The 22,082-nt window shown below is 42.2% G+C and overlaps 1 protein-coding gene across 1 annotated transcript in view; it reads left to right on the forward strand.

Moving 5' to 3' along the window:
- camk1da (calcium/calmodulin-dependent protein kinase 1Da) overlaps window positions 1-22,082 on the forward strand; it is a 395,944-nt gene that overhangs the window by 120,653 nt on the left and 253,209 nt on the right. The window contains exon 2 of the mRNA XM_048610011.1: window positions 2,632-2,763. Coding sequence (XP_048465968.1) covers window positions 2,632-2,763 — 132 coding nt within the window. The remainder of the gene's footprint in view (window positions 1-2,631; window positions 2,764-22,082) is intronic.

The following is a 22,082-nucleotide window of genomic DNA, read 5'->3' on the forward strand; positions in this document are numbered from 1 at the left end:
GGTTTACAGTACTAAGCATTCCTGTTCTGAGTTTTTTTTATCCGTTACACTGAAAACAGCACCTCACCTTGTCTTAGTATCTGCTCCCTTGTTTTGTTCTAAGCTCATGTCCTATACTTTGTGGCATGATGAATTGTATTTAAAAATAACCATTGGGAAGATGGCATAATGTTCTGTTCATCAATTAGTAACTCAATGATCATGAGTTCGAATCCCACCACAGCCACTGGGAGCTTAAAATTGGTGAACTTATAAATTAATAGAATCAAACAGTAATGGTGACTGTAAAAATCTAGCTGGTTCACTGCATCCTTTAGTAAAGGAAATCTGCCATTCATACCGGGTCTAGGCCCACAACAATGTGTGTGACTCTTAAGCTCCCATGAAATGGCCAATTACACATTCAGTTATCATGAAGCCAACTCACTTCTGCCTCCTCAGAGGCGACGGCCCAGTGGTACTATCTTGCTGGACTGTTAATCCAGAGACCCAGGTCAAGTTCAGGGGACCTGGGTTTGAATCCTTCTACTGCAGGTGATGGGATTTGAATTCGCTGAAAATCAGACATCAAGAGTCTATTGATGGCTATGTATCCATTGCCGATTGTTGGAAAAACCCATCTGGTTCACTAATGTCCTTTAGTGAAGGAAACTGCCATCCTTACCTGGCCTGGCCTACATGTGACTCCAGGCCCACAGCAATGTCGTTGACGCTGAACTGACCTCTGGGCAATTAGGGATGGGTAATAAATGTTGGCCTAGCCAACGATGCCCTCATCCTGTGAGTAAATGAATGAAATAAAAAATGGGACTGGGTAATAAATTCTAGCAATATCCAACATAAAGAAAATAAGCTGAGCTTTGCAGTTGGCTCTTAAATGCTGTGTGAAATGGCCTTGCAGGCCACGCAGTTAAAGGAAATTTGGTGAATGGGTCATCAACGCTGACCTCACCAGCAAATCCTACTAACTGTCGATGAATAGACAAACATTTCTCAGCTTTCTATCAAACACTTACTTTCAGACTGACCTGGAAGGATGGCTTCCTCATTTGGGTTTATATCAGGAACATTGCAAACCTATCAGAAAGGTTTGATCTGCCCATTATTTCTGCTGGAATTGTTAATACCAACCACTAACAGTAGTTTAATAATAAAGGCAAAATCCTACGGATAGTGGAATTCTGAAACAAACCCAAGGGATGCTGGAGAAACTCAGCAGGTCTGGCAGCATTTGTGGGGAGAGAAGCTGAATTAACATTTTGAGTTCAGTCTGACTCTTCTTCAGAACAGTAGTTCTTCAAGAGAAACAAGCCTGATGAGAAAAGTTTCAAGATTTATTTTAGAAAGCTTCATCTTCCAATCAAAGCAACAAGCATGGTGTGTTTTCCCTTGTTTCTAAGGCATAGCTAATATCTTAGTCAATACAGTGTGGAGCTGGAAGAACACAGCAGGACAGGTAGCATCAGAGGAGCAGGAGAGTCAATGTTTTGGATCAGGACCCTTCATCAGTTCTAGCTATCGCTAATATCTTTCTGCTTTAGCAAAGAGTGTAGACAAGTAATCTGAGTATATCAATAGCTGAACAGATGTCAATAAATATGAACAGTCATATGTGACTGTTTATTCTTTAGTATTGCAGAGAGCATAAGTCTTAACGTGTCAATTATAGCTCAGTTGATAGTACTTGCACTTCTAGTTGGGATAGTTGTGGTTTCGAGTAACGCAAGAACACAAAAATCTGTGCTGATAATCTATTGCAGTGCAATGGGAGGGCTACACTGCTGGGTCTGCAGTTAATCAGATGAGATTTAAAGCAATTACCCTCTCAGTTGTATGCAGAGATCCCATGGGATTATTACAAAGGCAAGCAGTAAAATTACCTCCAGTGTCAAGGCTGGTATTTATCCTTCATTTGCCATCGCCATTTGAAACAAATGGTCTGGTCATTATCACACTGTGATTTGTGGTTCTTGCTGTTTGAGAATTGTCCACCATGCTTCCCGCAGCACCAATGGTGACTTCAGTTTAAAAACAATTAGTTGGCTGTTAAACACTTTAGGAAGCCTTGTAGTTTAAATCCAAGCCTATGGGGGCTCATGTGGTATAATGATAGCGTCCCTACCTCCAGACAAGGGGTCCTAGGTTCAAATCCCACCTACTCCAGAGCTATTGGGAAATGTCAACAAATGCATGCATTTTTATTTCTTGAAGACTAGTTTACCTGAGTCAAATATATAGCTGAAAAGAGCGATAATATGTCTTTTGGAGCCAGGAAAGACACAATGGATTGAATGGTCTTCTGTACTGTAAAATTCTATAATTCTATATTGAAGCTTTTTGTCTTGCACTCATCAGGATAAACACAAGAACACCAAAATGATCACAACAATTTATACTGGAGGAAGTAGGGATGCTGATTAGCTTGCAAGTCACTTGTCAATTTTCAGTTCTGTTTCAACAATTTGAAGCACTTTTAATCTGAGATAGGAATTCCTCCAGTTTCAGCAACATTGTTGACATATTTATGAAGAATGAAGTTGTTACTTTTGCAGGTTATTGTTCTATGTCGCACCAAAGACAGCCCTTCCCTCAGAGTGCCTGACGTCTTCTCTGTCTTTGCTTTACTTGCAGTGGCGCCTTTTCTGAAGTAGTCATGGCGAAGGAAAAAATGACTGGGAAAATGTTCGCAATTAAATGCATCCCAAAGAAGGCCTTAAAAGGCAAAGAAAGCAGCATTGAAAATGAAATTGCTGTCCTCAGAAGGTAAGGAACTGAGAAGTAATTTAAGAACCATGTTTGCCAGGCTGTGACAAGGACACAATTCTTTGCATGGAGGTGTGCAAAATGTTTGATCCCACTGCTGCAGTAGTGGGAATGATACTCTGTAGATTAAAACAAAAGCACAATATTGATTCAAAGCACATGTATCCAATACTTGTTGCATCGCATTACCTGTAATTGTTAATAACGGGAGAATGTGCTGCACATACCTGGCATGTCCCTAAGCGTCAGAAATAATACGTTGATGACTGCTGAAGGTTGAAATGGAAAGGATGTTTCCTGTTACAGGTAGGTCCAAAACTAGAAGGCACTGAATTAAAATTAAATGTTGCCCTTTTAGGATAGAGATGAGGAGCAGTTTTCCCTCTCAGAGAGTTGTATGAATTTGGAACTCTCTTTTTTTCAGAAGATGATGGGGGTGGGATCTGTGAGGTGGAGGTAAATAGATTCTTGTTAGGCAGGGGAATCAACGGCTGTCAGGAATAGATGGAAATGTGGAATTCAAAGCAGAAGCTATGATCAGATCGTTGACTGGCAGAACAGGGTCGAGGGCCTATTCTTGCTCATAATTTGTATGTTTGTAACAAAGAACAAAGAAAATTACAGCACAGGAACAGGCCCTTCGGCCCACCAAGCCTGCGCTGATCCAGATCCTCTTTCTAAACCTGTCGCCTATTTTCCAAGGATCTGTATCCCTCTGCTCCCTGCCCATTCATGTATCTGTCTAGATACATCTTAAATGACGCTATCGTGCCTACCTCTACCACCTCCACTGGCAACGCGTTCCAGGCACCCACCACCCTCTGCGTAAAGAACTTTCCACGCATATCTCCCTTAAACTTTTCCCCTGTCACCTTGAAATCGTGACCCCTAGTAATTGAGTCCCCCAAATTAAGTATAGATGAAAGGGACAATCTTAAAATAGTTGGTTGGGTTTAGTTTCAGGTGGGTTACTAACTTTACACCAGGCCAATATAATTCATTGACCTCAATGTAGCATTGAAACAGCTGGGGATGGAAAACCAACATTCCCTTTAGCTCCTAACTGGCAGCTTGGGTTCATAGATCTTGAAAGAATCCCTACTGGATGGAAGCAGGCCATTTGGCCCATCAAGTCCACATTAACCCTCTAAAAAACACCCCATCCAGACCTATCCCTGTATCTACCAGGGTTGTCCACCTAACCAGCACATCCCTGGACACCATGTGCAATTTCCCATGGCCAGTCCACCTCACCTGTACATTTTTGGTCTGTGGGAGGAAACCAGAGCACCTGGAGGAAACCCACACAGACACTGGGAGAGTGTGCTAAGTCCACACAGACAGTCACCCAAGGCTGGGATTGAACCTGGGTCCATGAGGCAGCACTGTTAACCACTGAGCCACTGTGCCACTCAAGTTATGTTAGCCCCTTTTGGATGACATGTAATATTAGTGCTCCACCTGATCCAGCAAGTTGGGTCAAAATTTCATTGTCATTTCAGATTAATATCGGATTCAAAGCATTAATTCTGCTTCTCTATTCACAGATGCTGCCAGATCTGCTGAGTTTCTCCAGCACTTTCTGTTTTTATTTCAGAACTGTACCATCTGCATTGGTTTGATTTTATAAGATATGCCTGTGATGTCCACAGCTGTAATGCCAACCTGCGCCTTTCTCTTTAGATAAAAAAGACAAAAGAAAACTGCAGATGCTGAAGATCTGAAATGAAAACAGAAAGCACTTGAGAAACTCAGCAGGTCTAGCAGCATCCATGGAGAGAGAAACCGAGTTAATGTTTTCAGATCTGTGAGCCTTGTTTAGGGGATACTGGAGGCCACAGTGTATGCTTTCAGCACTTTTCCAGATTGTATTTTTGTTGTCAGAGATTTCTAGTATTTGCTGCTCTATGTATTTTTCCCTCTTGGTCTCCAACTCTGGAGACTGCACAGGACATCACAATATTGTGACAATTCTTTGAGATCTATGCAGACAGTGTTTATTAGCTTGAAACATAAAGTTTAAGAAAGTTTACACAATGGGGTTTTACTCAGCTGACTGTAAGACTTGATTTTTTGGATGCAAATGTTGTTTTCCTCTTTTTCGTAGTCTCTGCACACTGCAGCAGGCTAGATTAATCAACAACATGTATATAATGCATTCAGGTTTCTATTCAATAACTAACAACTCACCAACCTGCAGTTCTGGTCTCCTGCACATCCTTGGTCTTTAACTGTTCCATCATTGGCTGTTGTGCTTTCAGTCACCAAGGCCTTAAGTTCTGGAATTCACTGTCTCCGCCTCTGTACCCCACTTTTCTCCTCTGAAGCCTCCTCCTTGGGATTCTGTATTGAGTTGCGGATGCTCTGACATTGGGTATATTTGGGGCAGACATTGATGGATCTTTGGAGGCCAAATGAATCAAAGGGTTAAGGAAGGCGCAAGTTGGTGGAATTAATGTAGACACTCAACCATGATCTCAGAATCTTCCATGGGGCAAGCTTAATGGGCCAGTGGCCTAGTATTATGTTGGCTTTTGGCTATCTGCCCTCACATTTCATTGTGTGGCTCATAGTTCAATTTTGTTTGATGAAAGTCACATCATGTGACACCGTGCAGTGTATAAAGTGCTGTATAAATGCAAGTTCTTATTTTAATAGATGCTTGAGTCTACAGTCATCTCCCATTTTCTTATCCTGTCAAGCTTCTGCTTGGTTTTGGCTTCAAACACACTCAGCTGTGTACAACTTTGGCTCGAAAATCTGCTGTGTAATTTAGAATCCCTACAATGCAAAAAGAGGCCATTTGGCTCATACTAACCCTCTGAAGAGCATCCTAACCAGCTCCCACACAATTTCATTGTAAGTGTGCATTTCCTATGGCCAATCCACCTCACCTGTGCATCCTTGAACTGTGGGAGGAAACCCACACAGACATAGGGACAACATGCAAACTCCACACAAACAGTCACCCAAGGGTGGAGCTGAACCCAGGTCCCTGGCACTGTGAGGTAGCAGCGCTAACCACGAGCCACCGCACCATCCCTAACCTTACCCTTAAAACACAGCCATGTTATAAATAAGGTGTTGCATTGTGTGAGGGAAGTAAATACAAAAATATAGTGTTCACCACCATAAATGAATCAAGTGGGCTAATAGGACTTCAATGCATTTGAACCGAATACAAATTGATATGAGTATCACATAAGCACCTTCAAACCAATTTTGACCCTTGTTATACAGTATTACAAAGGTCATGTCATCTGAAGAAAGAGTGGCTAACATGAAAAAAAAAATTGGATTTGGAAAACAAAAATATGGGTACCAGGAGCCTAGGAACAAATAATGAATTAAAAATTGACTACCTATGCCATGTATTTAAAAAAAAACAAGAAAAGGAAATCATTAGAGAAGCACCAATAAAAAGGAAAATGCAAAAACCAACGTTTTGTAAAGATCTAGAGGCTAGTTCACCCAAACTCCCAGAGTCATTACTGTGGATGCCATTAATCCACAAATACTCCATGGGTCTCGTAACCTCTGCAGAGAGATTACTGAGTTAACAAACTAAGTTACAACTCCGTGAACTTTAAATATGGTGGCAGTATTCCCATATTCACTAGCAGGGAAAAGGAAATATATGATTCTCACACAAGAATCTTGAACTCACTGGGGCCCTTTGAGCTCAGCATCAGTTCAAACAGACCCTGTTTTTGGGAGTCGAACATTTTTAGAGCAGACATAAATTGAAGATTGGATAAGATCTATAGAACTGTCACCGTATGGAGTCATTTAAGTATCTAGGCCTTAAAAGTTTTAAGATAAACAGGCTGCCTTCATCAGTGAGAGTTAAAAAATCCCTGTTCTACCAATGGCAATAGCTATTCGTTAACTTTTCCCCAAGGGCTATTATCATATCCTTGCGAATATTTTAGTGCTTTCCATAAGCTATAATTATCTCAGCAGGGTGAAGTCCTAAACTTACAATCGAAGAGATTGTTGAAGGATTAGCTGGAATCCTGAATTGAAGTTTCTTTCTAAAAGTGATTAATAACTTCAGCAGATTTAAAATTTTTGAATGGACTTTCATGAATGGGTGTTTGTTTGATATAGTAATAGATATTTAGACTTTTAATTTATTTCAAACAACATGGCTCCTGAGGTCAACCCATGGTGAATTACTGAGTGAGATTGGCATGGCAGGTGTAAGCAACAAGGGTGGAGTGTTGGTGGGCATGAATTGGCATTAAAGTGACATGGGGGCTATAAGAGCCAATAACTGGGTGGGGTGGGGGGCACAGTTTGATATTAAGTTGGTATGGAGATGTCATAGGGAGCGGTGAGTATTGATGGCTGTGAAGGTTCAGGGCTAGAAGCCCTAAGATTTCTCTGGTGAACTTTATTCTCGGCTTTTTAACAGGCTCGCCTCAGCACTTGGCAGCCCCTATGTCCTATGTCACTGATTTGTGCCAGGGAGTGGCAGTCCTGACTATCCCACCTTAGCTCCCCTACAAAAGGATTATTAGGTCTGACAGGGCACTTTCTATTGAGGCAGATCTGCTGGCCCAAGAAATTTCCTGACTTGGATCACCCACCTTAATAGTTACCGCTCAACATTTCCAATGAATGACCTTTCTTCAGAACTGGAGGGAACTGTGATAGTGAATATCAGTTTTTATAGCTATCTGATCAAACATGAGATGGGAAGCAAAAAGCAATAAAGGGAAATAAGGCAAGAGAGAGAAATGACAACCTCATCAGAGAGAAAGGCTGAACATCTTCAAAAAAAAATCCCAAGAACTGTAAAACAAGGTGCGGAGCTGGAGGAACATAGCTGGCCAGGCATCGTCAGAGGAGCCGGAAAGCTGACATTTTGGGTCTGGACCCTGTACATGCTGGAAATCTGAAACAAAGCAGAAATTGTTGGAGAAATTCAGCAACACCTGTGGAGAGAGAAACTGTGTTAAGAGTTCGGTCCAGTGAACCTTCAGTGACTCTGCTTTCTCTGCACAGCTGCTGCTAGATTTGCCGAGTTTCTCCTGAACATCATCAGGCTGGGAATTTCTGGGAGAGAAATGGCAAGAATGCAAGAGTAAAATCGCACATATGCTCTACATTAGGAATAAACGCAGAAAACCCTTGGCAATTGTGGGAACATTTGTGGAGAGCAAGAGAGACAGAGTTAATATTTGCGGCCAACAACTTTTTAACAGAACTCAGAAGCTGCTGAACGTTTTCAGTGGTTTGTTTTGTTCGTTCATTACCTTTTAAGAGTGAGAATTGTTGGTTTCCTGGCTAGAGGCATCCAACAGTCACAGAATGTTGAAGAAGATAACACATTGAGAGCAACAAAATTTCACATCCACTTGGTTTACTGCCATAATTGTATTTCAGAATATATCTTCCAAACAACATGTGTAAGTCTGGCTGTCAGAGCTCACACTGATAAGGAACAAACTGTCTCTCTTTCTTGTGGAAGTAAAGGTAGCCATGGACCGTAGTATATTTTCTCTCAGGGTATAGTTAACATCCTCTATTGAGATAAGGGTGCAGCACAGTTACAATATTAATTAGGGAAGAGGGCCCATTTCTGAAATTCATTTCCAAGTTTAGGCCAGTTGTCTTGACCATTGATCCCTCTAAGCTACATGGGGCAGGAGTCTTGGACATGCTAATCAAAATGACATCAGAGGAAAAACTGGTTGTGACCTTGCTAAATCTTGCTGGAATGAGTTTCTGTGCATGGTGCACTGTAGTGCATCTTACAGTATGGCATTATTGATACATTCAAGGGGGGAGATGATGGTTTAGTGGTATTATTGCTGGACTTAATCCAGAGACCCGGGTAATGTTCTGGGGACCCGGGTTTGAATCCCTCCATGGCAGATGGTGGAATTTGAATTAAATAAAAATGTGGAATTAGGAGTCTACTGATGGCCATGAACCTATTGTCAATTGTTGGGAAAAAATCCCACTAATGTCCTTTAGGGAATGAAACTGCCATCATTATCAGGTCTGACCTACATGTGACTCCAGATCTACAGCAATGTGATTGACCCTTAATTGCCCTCTGGCCAATTAGGGATTGGCAATAAATGCTGGCCTAGCAGTGATGCCCTCCTCCTGTGAATGAATAAATTAAAAAAAAAACTTGCAAACAAAAAAGGGTTAGAATGGGACCAAATTATTATGATTTTGTTTCCTGGAGTGCTGCCTGTAATAGTTGACTCATGCTGTGTTCTATAGGATTTACACTCAGTTTTATATACCATGCCTGGAAACTGTTGGTTATGAATTCTGTTCATTAGGAAGTGATCCAATATTCTGTAAATCTATGAAAATGAAAACTATGGCCTAGCTGTTCAAGGTAATGCAACATTAGTCTAAAGCGATGTGTTCTGGAATTAACATTTGCGAATTAGGTTTAGATTTTAGTGTCACGTGTACTCAAGTACAGGGATACAGGAGTACAGTGAAAAGTGTACAATGTCACCATTCCCAGCACCGTTGTAAGTAAAAAGGTACCAAGGTACAAAATCAAAGTAGAAAAATAAGGAAATGTAGTTAAAAGTTCAACATTAAAGTCCTTCTTAAGAGCTTAGTCAGGCTGGGCTCACCTCCCCACAAGGTTTCGTTACCCTCTGTGCTGGACTCAGTCTCCTCCTCACTGGGCTCAATCTCCTCTGGACTGGGCTCCATCTCCTCCGCACTGGGCTCAATCTCCTCCGCACTGGGCTCAATCTCCTCCGCACTGGGCTCAATCTCCTCCTCGCTGGGCTCAATCTTCTCCGCACTGGGCTCAATCTCCCCTGCACTGGGCTCAATTTCCTCTTTGTTGAGCTCGATCTATACAGTATTCCAAATGAACTCATGTTGGTCTGATACAGAAATCCTATGTTCTGTCTGTGGTTTACACCACATCATTCACACCATTGTAATAATTCAGCCTGAGTTAATTCTCTTCTGGTTTCTTTGCACTGGGTTGTAAATGTAAAAGCATCCTTTGCCACATAAAATAAAAATGATGTTTTTCTTTCTCTTGCTACCCCAGTCCATGACATTGATACAGTCTGGAGTCAGAAGGCAGAATGTAGGAAATTCCATTCAAACAATGCTGACTAGGTTTGGAAAAACTATGCAGGATCCTCTCAAACTCACTACTTCTGCAGCGCACTTTAGCTTTACTGGTGTCTGTAAACATTGCTGAAGGGGCAGAGCTCAAACGTTCTCCTTCCTGTTTTACCTGTCGCGAATTTGAGGTACATTTTCCTGGGTGGGCAGCCATCCTGATGTGTGGATGAATTCTGGTTGGGGAATACAGAGCTGGCAGTGGTGGCGGAGATGATCTCCCCAGAGGCAGCCAGTAAGGAGCTACCTCAGGGAGGCCCAGTTAATGATGGAGATCAGATTCTAGCTTTAGGAAGTGATATCATCGCGGCCAGTTGTCTTCACAGTGTGGGGCGACGTCTGACCATCAGCAGGAGGGACTAGCACTGGTGCCATTAGAGGCACTTTCAGTAGCAGGAAATGGCCACCATTTTCAGCAAGTCACTCATTTCCTAGGCATCAGTCTTAGTGAAGCAGCAGCAAAGCCATGCCAGCTGCCTTCAGACTGATGCCCTTTGAGAATTACTGCCAGCAAGAAAAAAAATACAAACTCTCAAAAGAGTTGCTGTTTCCAATCTGTGTTTCCAGGCCTTTAACACGGTGTGGAGCCTCTGTGTCCATGAAGAATACTCTTGTGGCCAAGAAAATTGAAGATAATTGGCCCATTTCTATCCCTGCTTCTGGGATAGTCACCCTCTGGAAAAAATGCTCGGGGCAGGAGGGTATTGGGAGGCCGATGTAATGTCTACCTTTCCAAATGTGCTCATGACCCCACTTCCCGTGCCTCCTGGGAAAATTCAGGCCCTCACATTGAAAGTGATGTGACTGATGCCATTCCTGAATAATTAGGGGTCTCAATCAATGTTCCCAAGAAAGAGCAGTAATCTGCTGTGTTCCACGCAGTGCAGCTGTGCCTAACAAAAAAGAGTTAAACATTCGCACACACCGCTTCAATGTTGTTTTTGTACAAAATTGGATGGCAAGGCAAGATCTAAGCACTGCAAGGGACGTGAAAGGACCATGCAAGGCGGGTCAAAATCTCTGAGGTTCCCATGATATTTATTGTACGAAGTTTCGGGAACAATAAAAAGGAAAGGGAGAGTAACAATAGAGAAATACTGAGGGCGCAATAAAAGACTTAATTTGGTGGGGAAAAAGGAGTGAAAGATTCAACAGCAAGAAAAAGCAACATGTTGAAGGAAAAAGTGTCACTAATGGCAACAAGAAAAGATGTTTCAAATGTTGTTTTACAATGAAGTAAAAGACATAACGAGTAAAATTACAGATTCATAGAGTTGTACAGCATGAAAACAGACCCTTTGGCCCAACCCGTCCTTGCTGACCCGATATCCTAAATTAATCCATTCCCATTTGCCAGCATTTGGCCCATATCCCTCTAAACCCTTCCTATTCATGTACCCATCCAGATGCCTTTTAAATGTTGTATTTGTACCAGCCTCTGCCACTTCCTCTGGCAGATCATTCCACATACGCACCACCCTCTGCGTGAAAAAGTTGTCCCTTAAGTCCCTTTTAAATCTTTTCCCTCTCACCTTTAAACCTACGCCCTCTAGTTCTGGATTCCCCTACCCTAGGGAAAATACCTTGACTATTCACCCTTTCCATGCCCCTCATGATTTTATAAATCTCTATAAAGTCACCCTTCAGACTCCGACGCTCCAGGGATAATAGTCCCAGCCTATTAAGCCTCTCCCTGTAGCTCAAACCTTCTAACCCTGGCAACATCCTTGTAAATCTTTTTTGAAACCCTTTCAGGTTTAACAACATCCTTCCTATAGCCAGGAGACTAGAATTGAATGCAGTATTGGGCAATAATTCCAGTCACAGCATATATGAGAATTTTCTCAGCTAAAACTTGGCTTCAGTTAAGGAAAGAATGCAATACTCCTGGAAGAGATTGGGAAAGCAGAGAGGGAGGGAACTTACCATAGTTTTTCGTGAAGTAGCCTCTCTATTTGGAGGAAATAACATTGCAATAATAGCTCCAGGCAATGCCTCTGCAGATGCAAGTCAGGTGTTAAAAATGAAGGTTCAGTTTGGGTGCAACTGAAATATTTGAAAGTAATTGAAGAGGCACTGTTGGAGAGGAAAGCAGAATTATGAACTGCAGTAATGTTGATGGATCTGAACTATTCAGATCTGGTGTGAGAAAGCTCATCTGAGGGGATTTGAACAGGGACAAATTTCAACTAAACATTCAAGTATTTTTTTTAAACGATGACTTGACAAAACAAACCCTGTCTAGAACAAGCAGCATCAGAGGAGCAGGAAAGCTATTTCTGAAGTAGGTTCTCGACCCGAAACGTCAGCTTTCCTGCTCCTCTGATGCTGCTTGGCCTGCTATGTTCATCCAGCTCTACACCTTGTTATCTCAGATTCTCCAGCATCGGCAGTTCCTACTATCCCTGTCTAGAAGATGTTGATGAATCTGGAAGTAAAGGGGCACAGTTTCAAAATAAGGGTCTTCCCATTTAAGACAGAAATGAGGAGGAATTTCTTCACTTAGCAGGTCATTGGTGTTTGGAAATCTCTTCGCCAGTGACTCGTAGAGGCTGGGCAATTGAACAAATTCAAGGCCAAATTGGTTAGATTTTTGATTGACAAGGGAGCTGAGGGTTATAGAAAGACTGAGAGGAAAGTAACGTTGAGATGACAATCAAGTCTTATTGAATGGTGAAGCAGGCTTGAGGGGCTGAATGGTCTTCCCCTGTTCCTTTATTAATCTTATAGCTGTCTGGCACTTAAATCCATTTGGTACACTTAGAGAGTTTTACCAGTATAATGATAATCGTCTGACCAAGTGACACACTTTCCGCTCGAAGTCTGGCTTCAATGCAAGGCACCACTGATCCTTATACATGAAGAGTATTATAAAAGGAACACACAGCTTTTACAATGTTTGCTCTTCCTGGTGAACCTTAAGAGAGTTTGTGATTTCAGTCAAAGTAGCGACAAGAACAAATTGAAACACAAACACACGGAAATCAAAGCAAATCTTCTGTTTGCAAAGCTTCTAACTGATAGTCACTTTATTGAAATAATTGCACATCATCCAAAAACAAAGTATCTCAGATGCTGGAAATTTGAAATTACTAGAAAACACTGGAGACACTCAGGTCAGGAAGGAAGGGCATGGTCTGAAACTTTAACTGTTTCCATAATTACATGTCATGTTTGATTTCATGTAATAGTTAACATTAAGATATTTAATTTAGTATTGCATAATCTGTAATTTTAGTATAGTATAATATGTCACATTATTATTAATGTAAGGTCATATTCAGGATTGTCTGATAGAGATTGGCTAAACTGGGCCTGTATTATGTCGAGTTTTGCAGAGTGAGAGCTGATCTCATTGAAACTTTTAACATTCTTACAGAGTGTGATAGGGTGGTTGTACATAGGATATTCCTCCAGGCTGGTGGCTCTTGAACTGGGAGGTATGATCTCAGGGCAAGGGGCAGACCATTTCAGACTGAGATGAGGAGGAATTTCTTCTCTCGGAATGGAGTGAATCTTTTGAATTCTCTGCAGAGGCTGAATCATTCAGCAGGTTCAAGACAGAAATCAATAGACTCTTGGAAGCTAATCAGATTCAGGGATATGGAAGTAATGTGAAAAAATGGCATTGAGGAGATGATCAGCCATAATCTAGAATACCAGAGGAATTTGATGGGCTGAATGACCTACTCCTGTTCCTATATTCCTGTGTTCCTAATACAAGGTGCAATGAATTGACACATTTCTGAACTCTACCAGGGCAATTATCTTGAACACATATGAGGCTTGCTTCCTTGTTTTGACTCGTGCCTGTGAGGTAGTACCCCTCAAAATATTTATAACCAATTCTCTCTCTCTCTTTCTCTCCGTCTCCATCTCTCTCTGTTCAATGGAGAGAGATGCCGCTGGTAATTTGTGGATAATGGCAAATTATTTACTAATTGATAGTACTGTAGAATTACATTCAATTACTTTGTTGCTAACCTTACATCATTATATTATGTGCATCTGATCATGTCTTCAATTCTTGCAGTAGACCCCATTATGATGTTTTAACTCACACTTTATTCATCGTCCTCAGCGCTCTTGTTCAACAGAAAAGATCTTGCAAGGATGTTGCCAGGGTTGTAGGGTTTGAGCTATAGGGAGAGGCTGAATAGGCTGGAGCTATTTTCCCTAGAGCGTCGGAGGCTGAGGGGTGACCTTATTGACGTTTATAAAATCACGAAGGGCATGGATAGCCAAGGTCTTTTACCCAGGGCAGGGGAGTCCAAAACTAGAGGGCATAGGTTTAAGGTAAGAGTGGAAAGATTTAAAAGGGACTCAACGGGCAACTGTTTCACACAGAAGGTGGTGTGTGTGTGGAATGAGCTGCCAGAGGAAGTGGTGGAGGCTGGTACAATTACAAAATTTAAAAGGCATTTGGATGGGTACATGAATAGGAAGGATTTAGAGGGATATGGGCCAAATGTTGGCAAATAGGACTAGATTAATTTAGGATATCTGGTCGGCATGATTGAGTTGGACCAAAGGGTTTGTTTCCATGCTGTACAGCTCTATGACTCCATATAATGATGCAAAGAAAAAACTGTTAAGTGTAGAGACTGTGATATAGATTCGCTACAGTGTGGATGTCAGCCATTCGGCCCATCAAGTTCAAATTGACCCTCCGAAGGACACAACACTCTGTCCCTGTAACCTCAAATTTCCCATGGCTGAGCCACCTAAACTGCACATCTTTGTGCTGTGGGAGGAAACTGGAGCATTCAGAGGAAACCCATGCATACACAGAGAGAAGGAGCAAACTGCACACACAGTTGCCTAAGGCTGGAATCGAATCTGGGTCCCTGGTGCTGCGGGGTAGCAGTGCTAACCACTGAGCAACCATGCCACCCACAGAGTATTTTCTACCCCAACCTTCTTAGGGGGAATTGGTTGATTGACTTCTTTAAACACAGGATTTACCCACAGGTTTGTAACTGGCTGCATAAGTGGAAATTTTCTAAAGCACCACTTCCATTCCAGCTTGTGAGTGTGCAGCAAAATTTGTTTGGAATCAGTCTGTGGCCAGAGTTATTTCCTGGTTATGATTTATCAAAGTTGAGAGGAGTTGCACTGAATCAAAGCTAGGGTTTCTGAGCAGCAAGAGAAATGTGTCAGTAATTGATTTGCATCAGAAAGGTCCTATACTCCTGTCATGCTATCCCTGCCCCGGGCCAGAAGGTCTGAGTTTAAGTCTTACCTGCCACTGAGCTGCGTCATAACAGGTCCAAACAGGCTGATTTAAGAACAAAATCAACTCCAATTACTGTAGTGTTACTCTGAATGGAATTGGTGGTGGTCGGAGTAGTTATCGTGAAGGACTCAGGGTCTTAGTGCCAAAAAGGGAAAATGTAAACACAAAGTAAAAAGACTTGCATTTATATAGCAACTTCCACATCCTTACAACATCTCAAAGCTCTTTGCAGACAATGAAGTACCTTTGAAGTGTAGTCACTTTTGTAGTGAATAATTATAGAATAATGGAAAGCTGGAGGTGATTATAAAATTCTGATCAGCTCAGGGAGTTTGCACCACAACAGGAAACTTGTGGAATTGAAAACAACGAGAAGCTCAATCAGAGTCTAGCGCAATTCATATTTTCAAAAGCTTGCAAACGTGCTAAGTCTGTTTAGTTATTTGGTTTGAGCAGCTCTCTGAAAACTCACTGCTTTTTATGCACTCCAGGTACTTGAACTGCAAGGAAAGTCACATCTAGTAGTACTTTTAGTTTATTATGCAATGCTGTATATACACACACACAGATACACACACACACAGATACATACATGCACAGATACACACACACACAGAAATGCACATACAAATACACACAGGCAGGTATACGTACATACACGCATGCATATGCACACACAGACAGATAAACAAACACACACACACACATGCCCACACACACAGACATTCACATACACACGCAGAGACAGATACACACCAGACAAACAGACACACACGCACACAGGCAGATACACACACACACAAACACACGACAGATACACACCAGACACACACATGCACACAGACAGATACACACCAGATACACACACACGCACACACATACACACACACACGCGCATATATGCACATATGTGTGTTGTCTGTGTCATAGAGTCATACAGCATGGAAACAGACCCTTTGATCCAACCAGTCCATGCTGAACATAATCCCAAACTAAACCAGTCCCACCTGCCTGCTCCTGGCCCATATCCCTAGAAACCTTTCCTATTCATATATCCATCCAAATGTCTTTTAAATGTTGTAATTGTACCCACATCCACCACTTCCTCAGGAAGTTCATTCCACATGCGAACCACCCTCTGCGTAAAAAATTAGCCTCATGTCTTTTTTAAATCTTTCTTCTCTCACCTTAAAAATGTGCCCCCTTGTCTTGAAATTCCCCATCTTTGGGAAAAGAAACTACCATCAAATCTATCTGTACCTCTCATTATTTTATAAACTTCTATCAGGTCACCTCTCAACCTCCTATGCTCCAGAGAGAAAAGTCCCAACCAATCCAGTCCTTCCTTATAACTCAAACTTTCCATACCCGGGAACATCCTGGTAAATCTCTTCTGACCCCTCTCTAGTTTGACATTATCCTTCCTATAACCGGGCGACCAGAACTGGACACAGTGCTCCAAAAGAGGCCTCACCAATATCCTGTAAGCCTCAACATGATGTCCCAACTCCATTACTCAAAGGACTGAGCAATGAAGGTAAGTGTGCCAAATGCCTTTTTAACCACCCTCTCTATATGTGATGCAAACTTCAAAGAATTATGTACCTGCACCCTAGGTTCCTCTGTTCTACAACACTACCCAAGGCTCTACCATTAATTGTATAAGCCCTGCCCCGTTTGTTGTACCAAAATGCAATACCTCGCATTTATCCAGATTGAACTCCATCTGCCATTTTTCAGCCCATTGATCCATTTGATCAAGATCCTTTTGTAATCTTAGGAAACCTTCTTCACTGTCTACAACACCACCAAATTTGGTGTCATCCACAAACTTACTAAGCACGCCTTCTATATTCTCATCCAAATCATTTATATAAGTGACAAACAAGAGAAGGACCCAGAACTGATCCCTGTGGAACACCACTGGTCACAGGCCTCCAGTCTGAAAAGCAACCCTCCACCATTACTCTCAGTCTCCTGCCAATAAGCCAATTACATATCCAATTGGCAAGCTCACCCTGAATCCCATGTGACCCCTAGTTTTATTAATTAGTCTACCATGTGGAATCTTGTCAGAGGCTTTACTAAAATCCAAATAAACAATGTCTACTGCTCTGCTATCACCAACCTTTTTGTTAACTTCCTCAAAAGTCTCAATCAAGTCTGTGAGACAAGATTTTCCTCGCACAAAAGCATGCTGACTCTCTAATCAATTTTTACCTCTGTAAAGTCCATAAATCCTATCTTTTATAATCATCTCCAACAATTTACCCACAACTGAAGTGAGACTCACAGATCAATAGTTCCCTGGTTTCTCCTTACAACCTTTCTTAAACAAAGGTACATCATTAAGCACCCTCCAGTCATCAGGCACCTCACCTGTGATGATAATAATATCACGGCAGAAATGTGTAAGTAAACCTGAAACCAGGTTTGTTTTGGGTCAGTTCCACTTTGAGAAGTGCACTCAGGAGCTGAATTAATGAAGAAGTTGTGCGATACAACACAAATTGTTTACCATAGCATCATGCCTTTAACGTATAATTGCCTGTCTGCTTCTGAGAGTAAAAGATTAAATGGTCTCATAATGAGCCACCAGACATTAATTCACACTAAAATCAGTGACTGATACATTGAGAGCCATGTTTGGGATCACATCCTGTTAACTTAAAGTGTTTACATGTCGAGGAAGCTGCAATATATGATTTGAAAGTAACAGAGTCGGGTAGTAACCAAGCAAATGCATGAAATTGTGAAGGTCTGGAGCTGATAGTTTTTACTGTCTAAGGTTAATGAAACATTTTTATTAACTAACCTTTGAAAAAAAGTCAGTTAGAGTCATACAGCTTGGAAGAGGCTCTTCGGCCCACTGTGGCTACACCAGCCTGTCTATAGTAGTCCCATTTCTCAGAACTAGGCCCATAGCTTTGAATGTTACGACACCTGAGGTGTTCATCTAAGTATGTTTTAAAGGTTGTGAGGTTGCCCTCCTCAACTGTCCTCCCAGGCAGTGCATTCCAGACCCCCCACCCCCCACCCTCTGGGTGAAAAAGCTTTTCCTCAAATCCCCTCCAAACCTTTGCCTTTCACTTTAAAATTAAGCCCCTTTGTTATTGACATTTCAGCTGCTTCCTATTCACCCTGTCCATTACCCTCATAAGCTTACACACCTCTATCATGTCCTTACTCAGTAATAGAATCTTAATTTTTAATTGAGCATGGTACAAATGATAATGTTGAAGAATGTAGTTGCACATGAAAGAGGTAGAATCATAGAAACTCTACAGCGTGGAAGCAGGCCATTTGGCCCATCAAGACTACGTTGACCCTTCAAAGAGCATCCCACCCAAATTCACCCCCTCCCCTACTCTATCCCTATAACCCTGCATTGCCCATGGCCAATCCACCTAATCTTCATATCTTTGGATTATGGGAGGAAACTGGAGCACCAGGAGGAAACCCACGCAGACACAGGGAGAATTTTCCCTAGGACGGGGGATTTCAAGACTAGGGGGTACATTTTTAAGGTGAGAGGGGAGAGATTTAAAAAAGACATGAGGCAATTTTTTTTTACACAGAGGGTGGTTCGAATGTGGAATGAACTTCCTGAGGAAGTGGTGGATGTGGGTACAATTACACCATTTAATAGACATTTGAATAGGAAACGTTCAGAAGGATATGGGCCAGGAGCAGGCAGGTGGGACCAGATTATGTCGGGTTGGGATTATGTTCAGCATGGATTAGTTGGACCAAATGGTCTGTTTCCATGCTGTATGACTCTATGGGCTAAGTTTGAAGCTGCAAAACAGTGGCATTTTAATGGAGGTATATTTGCTGAGTATATTCTATTTTTCTCCTGTCAACATTGGAGGACACGGTACTTTAAACTGACAGAATTCTCCCCGGCCTTCCCACTCTTTTGAGAACATGAACTGCAGTATCAGGGAGGCAGAATTGTGATGAAGTCGTTTGTAATACCTTCAAGCTGGAATTTAGATGGAATTTAGTGATATCTTCTCCCTGCTCCTTTCTGAAGATTTACAAGTTTATGCGTGCACACTTGTTTTCTACCTCTTGTTTATTTTTAAAGGTATGTGGTACTCATTCCCCTTTGAAAAATCATCACTAGTAAGAATTATCATGATTTCTCTCAGGCATCTCTCTTTATTTTCATTCTACATTTCATGTGGGTGTCACTGGAGAGGTTAGAATTTGCTATCTATCCCTGATTAAAGCTCAGGGAACTGGGGGATCCTGACCTGCTGATGGACAGATCCCTGAAGGCAGCAGAAAGGTCACTAGGGCAGGTAAGAAGGTATATGGGTGGGCCCAGCAGCCTGGACTCGAGTAGGCCCAACAGCACAGACTTGTGGTACTGGTGACAGAGGTGAATTTCGGTTCCTGGTGGTGTCTATGTCCAATGCAGATTCATGGAGGCAGCAGCTGAGGACAATTTGGGCCGAGTAGGAGACCAAGTGGCATCAGTGAAGTGGACCCGAAGTGGACACACGGCTGTGGTGGATTGGCTTTGGGCTGGTATTTTACCCGGTAGCATCAGTGGCACCTGTATTGACAAGCCCTGGTGAAGACTCAGTGGCCAGGGCATCAGTGGCCAGGGCATCGGTGGAGGTGGGATCTGATTCGATTTATTCATTGTCATGTGTACCTAAGTACAGTGAGAAGCTGTGTTTACAAGCAGTACAGGCAGGTCATAGTAAGCAAGGACTTACAGATCATAGGGTGAAAAAGAAACTTAGACGGGGCATTCGGCTTACTTCACACATGGTGTGCCCTAACAAGATCAACGTTAGCAAGATCAGCATTATTTGAAGTTAGAGAGTCCATTCATTATCTAATAATGGCCAGGAAGAAACTGTTCCTGAACCTGCTGGAGCCTGTGTTTAGGCTTCTTTATCTTCTTCCTGATGGAAGAGGTTGTAGGAGGTCATTACCGGGGTGCGATGGGTCTTTGATAATGTTGGCAGCCTTTCCGTGGCAGCGACCCTTATAAATCGAATCCGCGGGTGGAAGGTTGGCTTCCGTGATGGTCTGGGCTGTACACACCACCTTCTGTAGTTTCTTATGGCCCTGGGTAGAGCAATTGCCGTACCAGGCCGGTATGTACCCAGACAGTATGCTTTCAGTGGTGCATCTGTAAAAGTTGCCAAATTTCCTGGGTCACCTGAGGAAGAAGAGGAGTTGTTGTGCCTTCTTGACCATCGCATCTACATGGGAAGTCCAGGACAGATCGTTGGTTATCAATGGCGCTGAACAGTGGTGAGTTTTGTTCCAGCAGTGGCACTGTGAAGGGGACTTGTGCCTGGCCACCAGGCCCATGGCCCATGGCGGAGCACTTAACAATAAGGACTTTAACGTTAGACACATTTTCTTTATTCCTTCACTTTTCTGCCTTTATGTTCTCTGTTTTGGTTTGTTTCTCTGTGTTTTAAGATGGCGCTGGAGAGTGGAAACACTGTTCAACAGTTTTCACTGTACACATGACAATAAATAATCAAATCAAATCAGGCAAGGGGAGAGGTCGAGCAGGTAGGACCATCATGATAGCCTCAGCCTTGGTTCAGAACCGTCCAGAAACATTCCCATTACCTCTCCCTGAAAAGTATTGTGTTTAGATTCTTCAGTCAGTGCTTTTTTCCAACCTAACTTTGACCCACTTAACACAAATAGGTTAAAATTACACCAATTGCAGAATATAAGCTAAATACTTTTAAGTGAAAAATAAGAACAAACTGAAGTTTCTTCATATCCTGATGATAGAGTGCTCAAATTACTCATGGAGACTGATCTGGATTTGCCTGTCAGGATCAATTATTCTTGTGTCTTTAAAATGCACCCTTATCTAGGATCTGTTTCCTTCGGTTTTGATTTTACTCACATGCACCTACATGTGTGAACTGTTGGATTCCTGATGAGATTGAGATATTACGTTATCACTTGGTTTAATCTTACTTTTGATTGGAGTTGACAAAGTCTGAGAATAAAGCCGCAGGATTCCACAATTTTAAACAAACAAAATAAGCTGTGTTAACAGCTAAGGTTGACAACGTAAAACAATCAACACCTTTATGTTAACTTATCCTCTAACATTCAAGGTTAATATGAGCTAACAGACAATCGCACAGAACACAATAAGGGTAATGTCACCATAGTCATACCAGATCATAAGGCTGCTGTCACATTAGAGAGAGAGAGGGGTGACTGGTGATTGTTTAGCCTGAAGGTCCCTGTACCTCAGGTGAAGCTGAGAAGGAAAGTCCTTCATAGTAACCTCAGCTGATGCAGGGATTGAACCCTCACCATTAGCATCACTCTATGTTGCAAACCAGCCATCTGAGCTAATCAGCCTCCACACTAAATAGCAGATCATCCAGATTCCTCAGAAACATCCTTCAACATTAGTGACACTATAGGTCATCAAATGTAATTAGATTTTGTTTCCTTTCAAAGGAATTCCAGTTTATCACTTTCAAAGATCTAGCCTTGAAATTCCTTCAAAAACCACTTTATCCCAGACTGCCTCAATGAGTTCTTACATCTTGGTCTTCCATCTCTTCCCCTGAGCCTGTGTCTCACTGTATTTTTGAGGCTGCGCTCCAGCACCAACTGTACAGTTCCAACTCTATCACAGACATCAGGCCTCACTGAGCTGGCACTGCCCCCTCGGTTTTTCCAAGTCCAATATTTTTCTGCAACCACAAACAAGTACCGCTTCTGGTCTTCCTCCATCTCCACTCTCACTTGTTACTGGACAGTCCATCCAGGGCTTCTTTCTTTCCTGCAGAGAGCCAGTGACGTTCCACCATCTTCTCAGATCCCCAGGACTTCTGCAGAGCTCTGACTGCCTGGAGTCAGTTTCCGCTGCTTCTAAATGATGATAATAATAATGCAATATTGCTACTCAGCCAGTGATACCTACTTCCCAGGAATGAATAAAAAG

This window comes from Rhincodon typus, chromosome 22 (genome assembly GCF_021869965.1).
Source record: "Rhincodon typus isolate 14 chromosome 22, sRhiTyp1.1, whole genome shotgun sequence".
Classification (NCBI taxonomy): domain Eukaryota; kingdom Metazoa; phylum Chordata; class Chondrichthyes; order Orectolobiformes; family Rhincodontidae; genus Rhincodon; species Rhincodon typus.